The 20,886-nt window shown below is 38.5% G+C and overlaps 1 protein-coding gene across 1 annotated transcript in view; it reads right to left on the bottom strand.

Moving 5' to 3' along the window:
* Positions 1-20,886, bottom strand: part of GPC3 (glypican 3) — a 420,931-nt gene that overhangs the window by 175,821 nt on the left and 224,224 nt on the right. Inside the window, exon 3 of the mRNA XM_024566786.4 lies at positions 12,280-12,974. Within this exon, the coding sequence (XP_024422554.2) occupies positions 12,280-12,974 (695 nt within the window). The remainder of the gene's footprint in view (positions 1-12,279; positions 12,975-20,886) is intronic.

The raw sequence follows: 20,886 nt of genomic DNA, 5'->3' as shown, positions 1-20,886 counted from the left end.
CACCTGAAAGACCATCCTAACATCAGGGAAAGATCCATAAATTCTGCTGCAACCCAACTAGTTTAGTTTCTTGAAACAGCTTCCTGATATCTGTGTTGCCAGTCCCTGGCATAGGGTCTTTGGCATCGGAGCTCAATAAATATTTATCCATGATGGTGCTACTAATGAGAGAACCCTAAAGATGAACACCCCCATGTGAGGGAAAACCTAGGAAGAAAAGGCCACTTTGTCTCATAGCATATGAAATCAATCATATTACATATCAGATTTTTATAATGTTAGGGTGCTAGGCATTATTGCTAATTTTCATCATAGTTTAAGTGGTTGCCAGTCTCAACCCCATTCTATTTATGAAGCAGCTAAGGATGATTGTATACTATGCCCATGGCCACTAAGATCAGGAATGGCTGAAGCCCACATTGTTCCTACTATAGCACACAGCCTTTTCTTACTCTGCTCCTTGCAACACCAATCGGACCCATTCCCATGCAGGGTACAGACTCACCTTTCCATCTTGAAAGCTGTGCCCTTAAAAAATCTCTATGGTGCTATTTGTGACAGCATGGATGGAACTGGAGACGATTATGCTGAGTGAAATAAGCCAGTTGGTGAAAGACAAATACCATATGATCTTACTTACAAGAGGAATCTAATGAACAAGATAAACTAACAAACAAAATAGAACCACAGGCATGGAAACATGGAACAGACTGACAGCAATGAGAGGGGAGAGGGGAGGGGAATAACAGTGGAAAGAAGGTGAAGGAAGTAGTCAGAGAATGTGTATGAATGAATGACCCATGGACATGGACAACAGTGTGGGAATTGACTGTGGGAGGGGGTGGTGGGACGGGAGGAGGAGGGCAAAGGGGGGAAAACTGGGACAACTGTAATAGAATAACAAAAAAGGAATGTTTGCTGTCAATATTATTTGTGGTATCTTAAAGGGTCTTTAGTCATTGACAACCAGAGCTGAGACAATTCTGAATGGGGGTTTTCACAGAAAAGCAATTAATTTTTTTTTTAATCAATGGATTACAGATGCAAAACAAATGGTGGGAGAGGGAACAGACTTTAAAACTTGATAAACACAGATGTATGAGGGAAATGTTTCCACCAGTGTGTAGTCTTTCACTCTCCCTGATCTGGGGCTTGTTAACATCTTTTTATACTAAAGGGAAATACAACATGTATTCTACAACTTCTGTCAGCTTGTATCTGTCAAGTTTGAATATGCCAATTTATCACAATTATTGCTTTATTTTTAATCAGAGTTAGGACACTACTTTCCTGCTCTTTTCCCTAGAGTACTTTACATCTAGAAAACTTGTAAAAAAAAAAAAGACTGTACAAAACTGATTTAAAGTGTTCATAATTTTTAAAAAATCTACTACAAGGTTGCTACAGTCAATAAACCCATTCATTTTACATTAAGAATTTGTTAAGGAGAATAGGACAGTGGAGTATATCAGGAACTCAGTAACCAAAGAACTCTTTCCATGTTTGGAAATAGATCATTAAAGGGTTTAAGGCATAATAATAAATCCAGAGAGCTTGGTATTTTTTCACCATTCTTTGGATTTCTGATCTGAAAGGGGGAAAATGGAGATGCCATATATCTTTTAAAGTATCTTTTGAACCTGAGTTCATCAAGAATGGATTTTTTTTAAAGGTAAATGAAATAGGTCCTGATCCTGAGGGAAGTCTGAGCTCCAAGCAGATTTAGAAAAATTTAATTAGGATTTATACAAATAGGAGAAAAGGCAGACAATAAAAGCTAATCCCATTGGAAGTTCACAGGAATTCTCATGGCCCAAATGTAGGGAACAGGATGAATAGTAACTGAGAAGGCAGTCAGCAATGAAAGACCCTTAGCAATGTCCCAGCTTCCATTCTGCCTGATTCTCACCAGCTAAATCAGCTTGGGTCCAGGTGCACAGGAAGCCCAGCTCTGACCATACATTCTAAGACTGGGTCTGGCCCTGGCCAAGATGACCCTCAGGAGCTCCTACAGTATAGAGCCCCTGAAGTGGCCTTGTAGCTGGCATCTACTTAGAAGTCTCGCTTGTCTAGTTCTTTAACCTGGAAAATGATACTGATAATCCCTTCCTTATCAGTATCCTCTTAAACATTAAATGAGTTAAACCATGTAAAGTGCTTAGAACCGGGTGTGGCACGTGGCAATGATTAATAAATAAATAATCACTCTCATCATCATTACCTTCTTCAATGTATGGGTTTAAGTTACTTTTCTTTTCTTTTTTTTTTTAATTTTAATTTTGTATTGTAATCCAATTACACTTGTGTGCCTTTTCTCCCCATCCCTCCACCCCACCCCAGCCGAAACCCCCTCCTTCCCCCACCTCCACCCTCCCCCTTGATTTTGTCCATGTGTCCTTTATACTAGTTCCTGTAATCCCCTCTCCTCATTGTCCCCTCCCCACTCCCCCCTGACCATTGTTAGACTGTTCTTAACTTCAATGTCTCTGGTTATATTTTGTTTCCTTTTCTAAGGCCACTATCCTCTGGCAGCACGTAAACACCCTATCTCAATACTCTGATTCCTGGACTGATGTTATTTCCCCTGTGCAATTTCCACAGCAAGTGATTTCAGAAGCACCAAAAAGTCCTACATACACTTAAACGTTTCCTCCTACAACTGAGTCACAGTGACTCAGCTCTCCACACTTGATAACCCCTTTGAAGAGTTTTCTGGCAATATATAATTTGCTAAGTGAAGTGAGTTTGTTTCTGAGAAGAGAGAACACATTAAACTAGAAACAGAAATAGGCTTCCTGTGATGACTGAACTATGATCAAACATCATTATTTTAAACCAAATGCAGGACCTGATTGAACAAAACTCTGAGTAAGGTACAATTTTGAAGGAAAGGGAGAAAGGACAGGCTTTGAGGAGGGATTGGTTGGTCAGAGGTGGGATGTGGGCAGCTAGAAAAAAAAATGACAAATGTCTTTCAAAAAAGTTAAGAAGAATTTGTTCGCAAACACTCAGTTTTCATCCCATGAACCTGAGACTTGAATTTAGATCTGATCACTTGTAACTTTACAGAAGCAAAAGAAAACCCACACCCAGAACTCAGAAATATGTATACTCGATTATTGACAAGTTGATTTCTATGCCATCAAAGTCTCCTTCAGCTTTGCTTCATGAGATTTAATGACGAAAATAATTTACAGCATAGGCTTGGGTTAGAAAAAGAAGTGTTCATGTATTAACTCTGTAAGAATAGCCAAATGGACTCTAAAAAATCATCCTTATATTTTTTCTTTGAAATAAAAAGATAGCACATTAACTACCAGCAGTGCTTGGGCTGTGTATTTTATGAGGTTTATTTGTACTGCATATCTTTGATGGGCTCTGTTTGTGACTGAAAGTACAAACATACTGATTACAATCACTCTTTCCTACATTTAGGAATAAAATTAATTATCTGCAAAAAGCAGAAAGGCTTAGATAGACTCTCAGTCAGTAAATGATAATAGACGGCACCCAAATATAATGGCTCTGTTTCCTACTTTATCTGTTTTGGACATTCTGAGTGGAATGAAAAAAGGAAAAATTAATTCACTCTCTCAATATTCTTCAGAAAAGCTTTAAATTTGCTAATAAGAAGGCAGCATCAACCCTCCCCCAACACCCCACCCCAAGTGTGAAATATGAAAACAGCCTTCCTGGGTTATGCACTCACCAATGGGATATCTTTTTTGTCTTCTAGATTCCAGCATCGCTTGTATTGGTTTAGTTCACTTCATATGGTGATTTATTTGAATGAAATGGTTAATATTTATACATGCATGGTTTCACCAGCTGTTTTATAATATGTTTATATGCTGCTCTATTTGAAATGCTTCATCTATATTATGTTCACAGTTTATTTTTTATGAAATATTTTTACAATGTTATTCAGGCATATTTTTGGATTTTGACAATTCACCCGTGTCAGATGTATGATTTAATGATTTCTACTAAATCTATGCAACCATCACCACAGACCAGTTCTAGAACATTGTCATTACCCCAGTAAGATCCCTCAATGCCCATTACAGTATTTTGGGAAGTCTGATGCATTCTGAACTCCAAGCCCCAAAGGGACATTTTAAAAGGACATTAAGAAGTCTGTGCTATAACCAAAATGAAGGTTATTTGTCTTTCTCCATTAATGCCCCACCCCCTGCCAACATGGAAAGGAATGGTAAATTGTGAGACCTAGCGTGGGTACCCAGTACCAGCACTCAGAAAGTTGTGGCTGCTGGTACTAATAAAGTTTTTATTTTTACCTTAGAAAGGCTGCAACGCCCTGGAAGGAAACTGCCCAAATTCCCTCATCTTGGCCTTTGTGAAACTCATTACTACAGCAAGTTTTATAACCACACCCTCCCTTGAGGAAATTAGTGTACTATAGTGCAAATTCACTTAAATACGCTTCTGTGATATTCAAAATACATTTTCAAGTATTCAGATGGGCTAGAGGGAATTACGCTTTAAGAAACAGCCCAAGTAGAAAGCATTTTCTGCCAGAGACCTGAGCAAAATAGCAAAATGCATAGGTATAAGAAGTTAGTGAGCCAAGGTACCTGTGGTGCCATTGTGTGTGAATGATATAGAACTACAGTTACCAAGAGTAACCTTATTCCAAGTGGGGGAAAGAAAAAGATCACAGAGGAATCACACTGTGTACATGGCTCCAAGTTTTCTGAGGCGTTTTAGGTTTTGCAATGAAGAGAACAAATATTCAGGGGCTTTTCTGCCTTTGCCAGGTAGGAGGCTGCTTTCATTGTGTGCTTTGGCCACCCAATATAAAAAAGGCATTTCTGACTTCCTCACTGTCATCCTGGGAACACACGGATTCCCAGAATATCAGGTCATGGGGAGGCCTTATTGGACTTTGCCCACTTGGGCGAATATTCCTGATTTCTAACCTTTCTGAATATACTCTGAGGACAAATCAGTCCTTCACATCACTCCCAGCAGACATACAAAAGCATCTATCTAGTGCTCTGTGATTACCACTTGTGCCACCTTAGAAGTGCAGTAAAAGAGAAAAACCTCACTGACCCAAGCCACTGGGAAACACAAACTCCTAACCCCAGAGCCTGAACAAGCAAGAAAATACATGATAGCTTAGAGACCAAAAGAGAGAGAGCAATAGAGTAGTAGTGATACCCGAAGGAGCAGGGTTTGCTTCTAAGCAGAGGCAATAGTCAGGCTCCCCTTCCAGACTTTTCTTTTTCAAGTATTCTCTAAAGAGCTGAGAAAACTGCTACTGTTCTCTCTTCGGATGTGCCTTCTGCTATACTCCAACACGCGCCACATACCCCTGCCTTTTGGCCAAGCAGTCAGGGCTGAGCTAAGTGTCTTCACTAACTTCAAATTTTCTTATGTGAGCCTTCAACAGCATTGTGAACCTGAGATGTTCTTGCAGGCATCCAAGGCTGGAGGATCATGTGTTGCAGGACCATTTTCCATGGGTCTTGTATTTCTGCATGTCTTATAAATAGAGGTACTTTTCCCCCACAGACTATATATTTTTTAAGAATCTTTGTATGGTGAATAGCCTTAGAGAGAGAGTGCATCCCTTCAGAGAAAAGAGCAGGCACGCTTACTGCCTATTGTAACAGATTTCAGTTCCTTAAGCATAAGGCTCCTGTCCTCTAATGCAGCTCACCAAGTGTACAGGAGTCATCTAGCCCTCTTTGCCTTACCCCATGGGAAGTAGAGCTTGGGGACCTTGCACAAATGCTGATACTCTGGCCACTGCCAGTGCTGCGAGAAATAAACCATCCTTCATCTCTGAGCTACTAACCCTGTGTCTTTAACCACCACCAATGAAACTGTGGTCGGCTAACTCGTTGGCTTGCAATTAGGGTAAACATCTCAGATCTTTCACAGCTTTTGAAGACATGTTCCTGCCGTATCGGCCCATACACCACAGAAGGAGGAAAACTTTCTAAAGATTCAGAACATACAAAACAACTGGTAATCACACTGCCATTTCTTGCAAAGGCAAGTAATTCTAGAGTCGTAAAGAGCCCACCTAATTTCCTATTGTGAGCTATAATATATATAATTTCAGGATGAAACATTAAAAAAGCTTTCCTTCTGTGACTGTTGCTTGAAACTTGCCAGGAGATTAACATTTAGTGCCTAAAAGGGGTGCCATTTTTTTTCCATTTGTATTCTTCTCTGTAATAAATAGGTAATCTATGTTTAAAAACTATGCATTTCACCTGTGGGAAGCACTAAAGCTATTTTCTTGTGGATGAATAAAGGAAGGCAGCCTGTAAACGGTTTTGCCTTTCCAGAAATGGACCTCATGTAAACAAAGGTGCTTACCACAGTTCTAGGTGCTGACCCACAGACACCCTTTAGGCAGTGAGCCATTTCCTTGTTTTTATCACTTTGAAATCACTTGGTACTGAAGCCACTTGTATGAATTCAGGCAAGGTATCTCTATCTGAGACTAAAAAATGAAAGTCCAAACTGATAGCGTAAGGGAAAAACACTGACATTTTGACACCTGAGAAATAACCTCAGCCTTCAAAAGCAGAGAGGAACATAGGGGCTAATCTTGGAAATTCTGATGAGTTACGGTCACCCACAAAGACAGCAAAATATAAGAATTTGATAGAGTGAATTACTCTCAAGGATCAACAGAGAATCTTCCACAGAGCTTCTAGCACATATAAATAAATACTGACTTCACTGAAGATATGTTTAGAAATTCTAGCAAAGGAAAGAGACATATTTGAATATCAGAGTATGTTACATCCTCAGTAGGCAATATTACTACTAAGGAAGTACCATAATGGAGACCTGGATGTACTGTTAAGGTCCAGAATAAAAGGCAAATGTGCTAAGAACTATCTGTTGGTTTAACAGGCAGATTTCAAACACTGCAACTGGAACATAGCCTATTCCTCACCACTGGTGCTGCTCATATAGATTCTAGGCTATGTCATTTCACTGTGTCACCAGGTCTTCCATCACTTACGTAAACGTTCCTTCTTTGCCTAGAAATTACTCTGCACACTTAAGTATGATGAAGACTAAAAATCTCCTGCCTGTTAGTACTTAATTGGGAAATATTATAGCAAAGGTCCCCAAGGAGGGAGAGGGAATTTTAAAAAACACTGATTGTGCAGCTGGAAAAACAGTAGAGAGTAATACAGGATATTAAATGAGATAATAAAAACCTACTTAGTTTGTGTTTGGGGAATGAAGATTCTGGTGAAGAGAGAGCGGAACTATTTGAGGGAGCAATACAGAGTAACGGTTGAAAAATGAGCTTTGGAGTCGGGCTGATCCAGTTTTGAATCTGAGCTCTGCTACCTGCCAGCCAAGTGAGCTGTGAGGGCGGCAACAGAGACATGGTTATCTTCCAGCCACTCCGTGGGACCCCCAGTGTCGATCCTGGCGTTTCCACAATTAGATGCTCAACAAATGCTTCCTGAAATAAGTCCAATTTCAGATAGTGCTAAAATAAATATTACAATGAGGAAAAATGGGAGAAATATTGGTGGTAGAAAAGGTTGCAATTTTGCACAATATTCAATGAAGCATGTAACAAGCTAAGGTAATGAAATTGTGGGAGAGGAAGCACTAATACTAAGAAATTCTGAGATGAATCAATAAAGAAATTACATGAGTACAAATGGAAAAATAAAAGTGCAAACAGCCACGGGAGAATATGTGAGCAATTACTTTCGGGACAAAGAAACCAAATAAAATCGTCATAGAAAGTTTTGGGAAACTTTCTGGGAGAACAATAAACATCCAACATGCTGAGTATTACTCCTTCAATCAGTGGCCTAAATTATAATGTGAAATATACAATGGCTGTGCATATAATCCATACATAGATATATGGTAATGACAATCAAAAGGGTTTCAGAATACAAACAATTGCATTTTAAAAGAAGGTTGTGGCATTCAACAATATGGGTGTCATGTAACAACAATGTTGAACCTATATGTATTGAAAACTGTAAGAATGTATATTTGCTTAAAGTATAAGGTGTGGAATTCAATAATGTGCCAACAAATTTAACAGTGATATTCTTTCCCAAATACTATTAAAGATCTGCTTGATACTTACTTGGAGCCCAGATAGTTAACCTAGTTTACAAATGTAGATAAAAAGTCAAGATGGATCTATTCATAGTCCAGTCCTAATATTAATACTTACTTGGACTTTTCAGTACAATTTTTTCTCTCCTTCACTTGTCCCTATCCTATCTCCTTTCTCCTCTCTCCCCTATCTCTCCCTTCCCACCCCCACTCTCTCACACACACACATACATGTTTTCATACACTATTTTTATTCACTTTGTGGACACAAATAACATTATACATCTTGACACTTAAAAATAACTTTAAGAAAAACTCACTGTCCATTTGGCACTTAGAAAAATGTAATAGAAAGGGAACTGGACTGGGGCTATGTGAGTTCCTGCCTTGTGCCTGAAACTCTGCCCGGTACTTTGAACCTATTATTGCAATTTTTCCATAAATCAACCCCATTCTCTAGATGAGGAATCTGAAGTCCTAACTTTGCCATTAACTGTCACTCACTTCCAACCTCTGGGCTTTACCTTATCTCCCAAATGAGGTAACTGGAATTGCTCCCAAGGGAGTATCAAAATCAACTGGAGCATTTTTTAAATGACAAATTCTCCAGTCTCTCCACAGTCCTACAGTATTGAAATCCTCAGGGGGGACTCCAGAATCTGTTTAACAAGTTCCCAAAGTGACTGTGATAATGATCCAGGTTTGCAAAAGGACGTTCACCACCTCCAGGTGTGCTGCCAGTGACAACACCCCAACGTTTGCCTGCCTGCTTTCACTGGGTAGAATTGAAAACTATCTGATAGAAAACTAAAATACTAACAGGCCACACTTTCAAAAATTTAATAGTGCCCCATTCACTTAGAAGACCAAAATGTCCTTTATAACATGGGGTACACGGTAGCCACCAAAACAACTGGGTGAAGTCCCTGTATGGTAGACCTCATGGCACAGCTTATAGCTAGCTAGAAAGACTGTCCCAACAGAGATCAAGAAGAACGTATCATCAAAGACATCTATCACCATAACTTAACCTCAAGTAGGACTGACTGGCAAGGGTCTACATATTAACACAATGGAAGAGAGAGGGTGTTACAGCAAAATCTCATTAATGTTTTAGTTTTAAATCTACTTTGACTTTGGAGCATTCTGTGGGTTTGTTAACATGAAAAGACGTCTTCAGTCTACTCAGCGCTCAGTTCGCCTCTGCCCCCATAAATGGTCCAGCCCCTTTCTGGACCGTACAGAGTATGGGCTAGATCGTACCAGGCCAATGATTCCCGCACCATCGCCATTTGGTATGTATTACTTAAAGTCAGTAATCATAAAATAGCAACAAGGCAGAGTTTACATATGCTTTCTGTTCTAACTCAGGCATCCCCTGGGGAAGGCACACTTCATGCTCTCATATCCACCTAGGAACTGGGGCAATTAGGCCCTTAATGGCCCAAACAGAAAGGGACTGCATCACTGAGCACCTCTTGACAACCAAGAACTTTCTTCTTAAATGATAATGACATGAAATTTATTCTCTCTACACATGTGCACGCACGCACACACAAACACTCATGCAACTAAGATATAGCAGGTTTGGCACCCTGAAATAGCCATCCAATTTAAGTTCCCAATGTTTTTGTAAAATGCTAATGGAGTTTTTAGAGTGAAAGACGGGGAGGGTCTAATGGGAGACAGACAGGTATCGTGGGAAGAGTGCTAGTTAGATCGTAGCAGCAGAAGACCTTGGATTCTACTCCTGGCTCTCCTATTAATCATATAACTTAGGGCAAATCTCCCTGAACTTTATTTCTTCATTTCTAAATCAATGGGATTGAACTAGCTAATCTCTCATCGCCTTTCCAACATTCACATTATAGTGAAATGTCCATTGTGGTGAAATGTATTCAGTGGCATGTCTGTCAGTCAACTAGACCGACCTTTCCAAGACTTAAGAACTATGTCTATGCTGGTGTAGCTCACTGCATTGGGCATCGTCCTGCAGACTGAAAGGTCTCCAGTTCAATTCCCAGTTGGTCAGGGCATGTGCCTGGGTTGCAGGCCACATCCCCGGTTAGGGACGTGAGAGGCAAATGATTGATGTTTCTCTCACATAATGATGTCTCTACCCCTCTCTTTCTCCCTCCCTTCCACTCTCACTAAAAATAAATAAATAAAATACATTTTTTAAAAAAGAGCTATGTCTTACGTGACTGAATACCCAGCACCTGGCAAAGTGCCATACACAAAGCAGATGCTTAATTAAAGTTTTTAAAATAAATCTTCATGCCCAGAGCATGATCAAAACCATGCACTTAATCCCTTATCAGCTCCCCACCCTGTATTTTGTGTGTAAGAGGAGAATACATGTTTTCAAGATCAGTTATGTTGCTGTCAAGTAACCAAGAGCACAGACAAACTTTAAACCCTCCTATACCATGTCTGTAATATTGTCTTCTTATTTTTCCTCGTATTGAAGATGTTTCCACAGCCCTGGCACCCTTGTTTTGTGCCTGACACATAGTGAGCCCTCAATCAATATAAAGTTAATGACCATATAAATGCACTAACTTTTCATTTTGCTAGTTCTGTGAGATTTACTTTTGTATGAGGTCCCAGAATCTGTCCCTGAAGTGTAAAGCAGTCAAGGAAATAATTAGCCATCGAAGAACACTATTGTTAGATAGGGCATTTCTGTTCATTTTGCTATAAAAGATTTTCTCAGCAAATGTGTTTTAAATGGCTAACATTGTGAATGGGACAATTGGAGCTCTATAAGTAGCCATGCTGTGGGTTGCATCATTTCTGTCCTCCCTCCTAGTTTAATTCACCAAAGAAACCAATTACCCCTATCATTTTCCAGTATTTAAAGACAAGGTTAAATAGCCCAGTTCGCCCTACATATTCTGGGTAACCAATGGCTTGGAGTACACAGAAGCTGCACTGTATAGAAGCTAAGAGTATGAGTCAAACAAACCTGAATTTGAATCCCAGTTTCTGTCAACCCCACTTAAGTAGCACTGAGATCTTGGGCAAGGTATTTAACCTCTCTAAGCTTCATTTCCTCTGGTGTAAAATGGGGACACTATTAGGGCCTGTGAGATAGCATTATGCAAACTGGGCAGCAGAGTATCTGAAATGTAGTAGGACCTCAACAATGTTAGGGTTTTAGATGATTCTGTCATCACCTTCCACAGAGCTGGCAGCATTCAGGAATCATTCACCACTACCTTGGTAGCTAAGATGCGGCTAGCAGCTCCTGGCTGTATGTTCTGTTCTAAATTGAAAAGTGGGTGCCTCCTGTGGTTCTGAATGTATGCACTTGAGCTTGGAGGTATAATATAACTAACAATGTGGAACTGAAACCAAGCAAAGTGCTGACTCACTTGCAGAAATGTCCCATCACAAATCCCATCACAAACCCCATCAGGCTGACTCATATAATCAAGGCTGGAAAAAAAAAAAGAAAGAAAGAAAGAAACAACTGCTGGAAAACATGAATGTTTTGCCTTGCTTATGTTCATATGTAGGTTTAGTTAGTGGATTCTAGCTGGTTCTTCTGCATTTAAAGTCATTTCTTAAAATGGTAACATGATATATAAGACTGAGAACATGAGAGTGAAATCAGAATCAGAAAATTGGTGATAACCCAATTAAAGGGAGATCTAATCAATTTCTAAATCCTGGATCTTCCTCGAACTATAGCTGGATCTCTTGGGCAAGTTACACTTTTACTGAGCTTCGGTTTCCTGTTTATAAAATGGAGACAGTAGCTCCTGACCCCCAGGGCGGTCATGAAGATCATGACCACTAACAACAGTGGCAGTAACAGCTAACACTTACTGAAGACTTACTGTGGACCAGGCACATGCCAAGTGCTTTAACACGTTATTCCCTATGAACAAGATATTCTTTTTATCCTTATTTTATAAGTCAGAAATATGAGGATCATAAAGATAAAATGATTTACCCAAGTCCCGATAATAAGCAAATGGGTGGAGCTAAAATTCAAAGTCAGGCATCATGACTCCATAACTAGTGGTCTTAATGTGCTGCCTAACTCTGGGAGGTAGTTCAGTCCATCATCCCTTCCCACCCCCTGATCATTTTCTCACTTCTCTTGAAGAGCACCTGCTACTAGCCATGCTGCCCCATCCCAATAGAACCCAGTTCCTCTGAAAACTGTAGACTGGTACTCACAGTGGTGGTCAGCTTGCCTCCATTCTTCTGGACATACTGGATGGAATCATGGATTGTCGAAAAGAGACCAAGCAGTACGTTCTCCATGTCATAGATTCTGTACATGCCGTTCACCAATTCTTCCAGAGACAGAATGTATTCTCTCCAGTACTTGTCAATCTCCACCACACCTGCCATACAGCCTTGCATCACCACGTTGCAGTAGCCACCACAAGGCTTAACCATCATCAGTCCTTGGCAGTAAGAGCAGTACCACATTCTGGTGAGCATTCGGCCACAGTCCTTACTGAACTTCAGGTGATCAGTTGTGTTGATCACTTCAATTCCAAGATTCAGGGCCTGAAGAAAGATCCTAGTAACTTGCAGTGACTTGGAAACCTGGGTCATAATAAGCTTGGGGAAACTTCCAAATACTTTGAGGTCACGCCTTGCCCCACGGAGGCACTCATTGATGTCCAAGGCCGACTCGGGCAGGCCCGGGTTCATTAGCTGGGTGTAGATGACTGGAAACAGGCTATCAAACAGTTCATTGACCATGTCATCCACATTGATGTCAGAACCCAGGATGTAGAGAGACACGTCAGTAAAAAATTCACCCACAAACTCAAAAGCTTGAGGGGTCAGGCTTGGATAGTTGTTTTTGAACATGGCATTGGTGTAGTTCTTGGCGTGGCGAACAACAATTTCAAAGGCCTCTGTAAAATAAGAGATAGAGAAATGCCCACAAATTAAAGCATGAAAATCTAGGGTGTAATTGAATTTGAAATTTCTCTACTGCTATGGTGATTAAGGTTCCATTTGCCTTAAATAATTGACACATATTGCCTCGACTCCTGCAGTTACTGCCTGTTCCTATAAATCAATTTTCCTTCCTGAACATCAAGTCCAAACCCTGATATGTACATAAATTCTTAGACATACAAATTATATTCCAAATGACAAAAGCCAGGATTCAGTTAACATTTTGGCCTCTCATGAAAATACTGATTAAATAGGCTAAGGAAAAGTTATTTTTCTTTCTCACATTAATTTATTCAGTTAAAAATATCTTGTATTTCATGACATTTCATTTTGTGACAGAGATAAGTATTTGACAACAAATCACATACTATATACACTTCCATAACAATTTAAGCCTGTTCAGCTCTGGAAGAGGGGCAAATTCTTATCCTAGAATAAAAGCCATCACAAATTTAATCATTTTGGTAAATTTTCTCTAGATAACTTTAAAGGGAACTATGTTGACAGATTGCCAGATCTGGAAATGGAATTTATACCTTAAATGGGTATCTGAGTGGAAAAAAAAAATCCATGAACTTATCCATACATTCAATATTGAAAATAACACATTTGGTATTTGCAAGCTGAACATCTGGAATTATAACTGCTAAGCTTCTTTGTTAAGTATGGCTTCCACATGGCTTAGAAGCCTTATCTACTCTACAGAAGCTACAAATTCAGGATTACATCTGTTGCCCTCACCACTTGGCATAAGGCCCAATTAGTGTCATTGGTTCAAGAGAGGAAAAATAATGTCACCAGCTCATTTCCTCCAAACAGAAACATACCAGACATAAATTATTCCAAATAATCAGAGTTCCACATTTATATGAGGGAACAGAAAATAACCACAATAATACATTTTTTAAGAAATAAGACAGTTTAAAAACAAAAAAAAATAACCAAGAATCCTGAGACATTTAAAATTAACTTCGTACTTTCATTTCCTTCCAAAGTGCAAGGGTCCATGACAGATGCACTCCAAATGATGCCAATTCATGAGCTTTCAAAAATCAAATTTTTACCACTTTCAGACTACTAGAAAGACTGTATGTACTCCTAGAGCTCCTTGGGATCACTTAGTCCAGCATCTCAGTCACTTGTGGCAGAAGTGAGCTCCAGCATGTGCCGCCCTCATCTGCCCGAGATCCTCCACAAGGTAGAACATGTTTGCTAGATTTTTCCCTTGAGCTTATGACTTGCCCTGCAATGTTGAGCAGATGCCATTGCAATCTACTGGGCTTCCAAGCCCACCTGAGAAAGTTAATTTTCATTTCCATCCATTGCTATATGTTCATATTGTTTTGTTTAGAACATTAAATAATTTCTGGAAAGTTTATTGATCTTATAACAATGTCTTCCCAACCCCATATTCTACTTTACCTTCAATCCTTGAAGCTAAAGGCTTAATTAAGCCAAGAAATCATATGGCCCAAAACAAAGGATCAGTTAATGAATCCTATAAAATCATCAGAAATAGGGAAATTGAAAACTACTCGTTCATTTTAGCTAGCAATCATTTACTATATATTAGGTGTTGTGCTAGGTACTAGGTATATATAAGTGCTGGGAAGATGGAGGTAGAGATACACCACACTTATATTAAAAATAATCATAGGCTATATGGTTTAGCATTTCCAAGTATATTATAATACCTACTTTTTGCAACAACTTACAGATTTGGTATTGCAACCCCCATTTTATAGATGATGAGATTGAGACTCAGCAGACTTTAAGCAATTTTCTAGGGTCATAAAACTGCAGAGTAGAAGTAGTCAACTCAGACTAGTGTCTCTCAGCAATGGTTACGTTCTAGTTGCACTCGGCCCTATAGCCAACACATAATTTCAAAAACCTTTGTAAAAAGTTAAGTTCTTTTTAAAGTTCATTATCATTCCATTGGCCTCTTCTCTATGAATGGAAATGTATTAGGAGAAATTGCAGTCCAAAGACCAACAAAGCAGAGTCATACTTTCACGTTTGCTTTAGGGAAGCATAAAATAGGAGAAGGAAGACTGGTACTGCGATGCCATGCTGCAGATCTCAATCCTGTGAGCTACCCTAAACTGCATTTTTGACAAGGCAGATTTCATCTCTAGCACAGGGCATTGGTTCTCTAATGTGCAAAATATATGACAGTGAAATTCCATAGACTACACTGCCATAATCTTTTTTTAAAGTTTCTGTTACTAGCACTGTTGGATCAATAGAAAAAAATTACAAAAGATCATGAACTCTTCCCGCAGGAAAAGTCACAACACATACTGCAGCAGGGGAAAGGGCCAGGGGCTCATATCTAACCTCAAGCTCACATGTGCTCCCTGCTCCAACTTTCACAGCTCAGAATCCATTCAGCATATCTCTGGGTTTTGACCAACTCCTTCACTTCTATATCACAGGGCAACAGACCAAACCAAAATCACTCAAGCAAAGGCTCCTTTGGGACTTAAAGGAACTAACACCAGGTGAAAAGTGATGCTCAGCTTGAGGTTGGCAACCTGAAGTTTCATGGAATGAAGCCAAAGGCTTGAATTACTGCAAGGAAGTTCAGCTCATTGATTTCTTTGGTCAGATAATAATATACCCTTAAGGTAGGGGAGGTTTTCCTCTGTCTTTTTCCCAGGAAGGGGTCAAGAGTTATGTCCGGGAAAAAATGGAGTAATATAAAATCAGAGCTACTATGAAAACTTTGGCACTAATAGGGAAAATTCTAAAAAGTTAGAAAGTAGTCTAAAAAACAAAAATGTTTTGCAATATAAATGATACAGATAAATAGATCTAATAAATTGAATTAATACACAATGAAATACAGCAAGGCTTCTAGATTTATAAATGCCCCCGTTACCACTCCGATCACCACTGTTTGGACACACTCTAGTACTGTCGACACCCTCCATAAATTATAGTGTTCAAAAAGGGACACAATTCTCCAGATGTACTTTGATATGCGAAGTATGCAATGAGGCTATTTCCTCTCTTTAAATGGTTCAACAACTTCCACATCCCCCTGCCCAGGGCATAGAGCATATCACTGTAGCAAAATGATTGCCCTTAATAGTTGGTGCTGATGTTTCTGTATTCAAATCTAGACAGAAAGAAATGTATTTTCATGGACCTTTTCAGTAGAGGGCTGGACATTTTTAAAAAGGAGAATATACTTGTGGTTGGAAAAATAAGAATAAGTGAAACATTGAGTTACCATCAAGCCCTTTAAGATAAAGTAGTCCTTATAGAAGCAGGCTACTTTTTTCAAGGCAGTTTTTCTGGCGTTGTAAGAACGGTAAATATTTTATAAGAACTCTTTTAATTCATAGGATAAATGCCACACAGTGGGTTGGGCTTCAACCATATGTACCTTAATTGAAAAATAAACCTAAATTTATGAGGTACCAGCAACGTACATGTAAGGATCTGTAATAAACTTGCTCACATGTGTCCTCTCATTTAACTTTAACATGACTGTATGTGTTTTGAATTATTTTTATTTGCCTGGGGAAGAAACTGAAGCACAGACAGGATAAGTGATTCACACAAGGTAATACCTATAGTTAAATGCTAAGACCTGAATTTGAATGTAGATCGGTCTAACACCAAGACCACTGCTAATTCTAAAACATACTTTAGCCTTGAAAACTGGATGTTGGAAACTTCTGGTCTCAGCTACAACATATAAAGAGCTTGTAAGTCATCATTCCCATTCCCAACAACAACAACAAAATAGCTGAAGAAACTGAAAATCAATGGTTTTTCTTAGACCCATCAGGGGATTAAGATCACAGGGCAAACTTCTATTCTGAAATCTAGGAAGACAGACAAATCACAGAGAATTATGGCTGAGATCAGCTTACCTGAAGCAGAAGCTGCTGGAGTTGTAAACTAGCATGAACACGTAAATGATAATTTTGCCAAACTGATAGAGACTGAATATGGACTAGCTTGAGACATAAAAACTCCTGGGCGCCCAGTCTAGTAGGTCCCCTATACTTCTATGGGATTTACCTCTAGAAAACAAAGTTCTCATGGTAAAGATATAAGAAAAGTCTTCTTATTTTCCATGCAGGGGGAGGAGAAAAGTAATAATTTAGAAATACACCATGTGAATTTCTCCACAGCAAATGCCTGTCCAAGGGACACAACTTTACCAAAGCCTAATGCCCAGGAGAAGGGCACTTAGAGAACTCTACCCCTCCAGCCTTCCTGTCATACCCACAGGGCCAAAAGGATGCTAAAAGACTTCGGCCCATTAAAAAACTAAGATTAATCATAAGATTATAGACCACTTCCATTCCCTCCATACCTTACCACTCAAAAGACACAAAGCCTATTTAAGATGGAGGTCCTAAGGAAATTCCAAAACAACAGGTGATGGAAAAAAAAATAAAGAAGAACACCAAAGAAAATTAAAGCCTCTGGCACCGATAGCTACAGCAAACATTAAATAGCCCGCCTTCTATTCAGAGTCTCATAAACCTTCACACTGAAAGCCTAATGACTTCAGTTCCTATTACCCAATAATACAATATATCATGTTCTGCTTTCAACCAACAATTACAGGCCATGCTAAAGGGCAAGAGAATGTCTGAAGAGACAAACCAGTGATCAGAAGCATACTAAGATATGACACACATTTTAGGCAGGAAACTTAAAATAACTATTTTAAATATGTTAAGGCCTCTAATGGAATAAATGGACAACATGCAAAAACAGATGGGTAATATAAATACAGGGGTGGGCAAAATTAGGTTTAAAGTTGTATTGTATTATGGACACAATAATAAATAAATAAATAATACAAGAATAAACACTGCGGCATACTCACAACTGTAAACCTACTTTTACCCACACCGCTACAGAGATCGAAACTCTAACAAATATCAAAAATAAATGCTAGAAATTAAAAACACAAACACAAACAGAAATAAAATATGCCTCTCCTGGCTCATCAGTATACTGGAAACAATCATAGAAAGAATCAGTGAGGTTAAAAAAAATAGTTAACAGATACTTCCCAAACCAAAATGAGGACAGAAAGAAAAAATTTTAAAACAGCAAATCAGAAAAGAATATCCAAGAATTGTGAGACATATTCAAAAGGTGTAAATTATAAGTAATTGCAATTTCAGAAAAAGAAGAGACAATAGAGCAGAACAAAATATTTGATGTTATAACAGCCAAAAATTTAACAAAATTTATGATAAACATGATCTACAAGTCCAGGAAACTCAGAAGATAACAAGCAAGGTGGATATCAAAATAATTCCTCCTTCACATATCATATTCCAACTACAGAAAACCAAAGACAAAGAGAAAATCTTCTAAGACACCAGAGGAGGGGAGGGAAACTATCTTACTGATAAAAGAATAAAGATAAGAATTACAAGGAACATCTCATCTCGACAGAAACCATGCAAGCAACAAAAGAGAGAAGTGAAATATTTAGTGCTGAAAGAAAAGAAACCACCAACCTAGAATTCTGTTTCCAGAAAAGTTATGATTGAAAAGGGAAGAAGAACCCTGGCTGGTGTGAATCAGTGGATTGAGTGTGGGCCTGTGAACCAAAAGGTCACCAGTTCCATTCCCAGTCAGAGCACATGCCTGGGTTGTGGACCTGGTCCCCAGTAGAGAACATACGAGAGGCAAGCACACATTGATGTTTCTCTCCCTCTATGTCCCTCCCTAGACCTCTCTAAAAATAAATAAATAAAATATTTTTTAAAAAGAAAAGGGAAGAATAAAGACTTCCTTAGATAAAAATAAATAAATAACTAATTTTAATTGCAAAAAATGTTAAAGCAGCATTTCAGAAAAATTATGTAACTCATGGAATAGGACCTACATAAAGAAAAGAACATCTGAGAAAGAATAAAGGTAAAATAAAATATTTTCTTTTTAAAATATTGATCTAATAGATAACTTTTTGAAAGTAATAATAGCAACAATGCATTAGTGGTTATAGCATATAGATAAGAAAAATAAAATGACAGCAATGTTATAAGGCATGGGAGGGAGAAATCAGGAATTCTGTTACAAGGTAACCACACAACCACTGAAGCAATATAGGTTTAGCTGGAAGTGGAAAAATAATAGTTAAAAATATATAGGGAAAAATTTAGGAAAACCACTACAAATTTCAAAAAAAGAGCATAGTTGATATGCTAAAAGAGGAGAAAAATGGAATAAAAAAATTGTTCAGTTAAAACCAGAGAAGACAGAAAGGGGAGAGGGAATGGGACCTGGGTGAAAGAGGTGAAAGGATTAAAAAATACAAATTAGTAGTTACAAAATAATCATAGGGATGCAAGTAAAGCATAGGGAATACTCTCAATAATGCTGTGATAACTATGTATGGTCCAGTCGGGGTATTGGAAACATTGAGGAAAACACTATGTAAAGTATATGATTGTCTAACCACTAAATCTGCACACCTGAAACCAATATAAATTAAACTGAAAAAGAAAAAGAACTATAAAGAGATGGACTAAACCTTTTGGCAAAAAGAAGGCAAAAAAAGAGAGGGAGATGAAAAACAACCATAGCAAAGAAGTGCAATGAATATAAAGAAGTTTCAAACATGGTAGATGTTAATCTAATAACACCACTAATCACTTCATTTATTTTTTTATTGTTGTTCAAGTACAGTTGTCTCCATTTTCTCTCCACCACTCCCCCGCACCCCACCCATCCCCACCTCCCACCCTCAATCATACTGCCCTTTGGCTTTGTCCATGTATCTTTTTCACATGTTTATGAATGGTTTAAATATACAAAGTAAGAGATAGAGATTACCAAAGTACATATAAAAATAAGACCCAACTACATCCTGCCTGAAGTCTACAGATATAGATAAAGGGATGGAGAAAGAAATAACAAGCTAAGATTCAGTAAAAAACTGAAACAAATTAATTGCAAACTAAGCACACTTTGAAGGAAAGAATATTAGCTGGTATAAAAATGAGCATTACATGATAAAGAGGTCAATTTTCCCAGGAGACATAATCTTTAATGTGTATCCACCTAACGACAGAGCATCAGAATATGTGAGACAAAAAATGATAAAACTGTAAGGATAAATATACAAATCCACAATTACATTGGAGACATTAACACTCCTCTATCAGTAACTAACAAATCCATCCTAATCCAGACACAGAATTAGGATATAGTTGAACCAAAGAGCATCATCAATCAAATAGACCTCACTGACATTTATAAAATACTTCATCTACAGCAGAATACACATACATTCCTCTCAAGATCATATGGAACACTCTCCCACACAGACCACACTCTGGGCCACAAAATACACTTTAACAATTGAAAAACATAGAAATTATAAAAAAAAGAATGTTCTCACACCATAATAGATTTAAATTACAAATCAATAACAGAAAGATAACAAGACAATATTCAATCATTTTCAAATTAAACAACACATCTACATAGCACATGAAATAAAGAAGAAATCATAAGTGAAATTTTAAAATATTTTAACTAAATGAAAATGACAATACAACTTATTAAAACTGGTGGGATATGAGGAAAGCAATGCTTTGAGGGAAATTTATAACACCGAATGCATATATTAAGAAAGAATAGGGAGAACCAAGATGGCGGCGTAGGTAGACACACTGCGCCTCCTCGCACAAACAGAACTGACAGAGAATCAAATGGCAAGGGGGTCCGACACCAAGGAAATAAAAAATAAACATTCATCTAGACCGGTAGGAGGGGCGGAGACGGGCACCTGGGTGGAAAGGACTCGCGTAGCTGTGGCAGGACCGAGACTGGCGGAGTGTGGGACGACCGGGGCAGGCAGTCCGAGCACTA

Source organism: Desmodus rotundus, chromosome X, assembly GCF_022682495.2.
Source record: "Desmodus rotundus isolate HL8 chromosome X, HLdesRot8A.1, whole genome shotgun sequence".
Lineage (NCBI taxonomy): Eukaryota > Metazoa > Chordata > Mammalia > Chiroptera > Phyllostomidae > Desmodus > Desmodus rotundus.
Note: the sequence above shows the minus strand (reverse complement) of the source record. Positions and strands in the feature narration are given on the sequence as shown.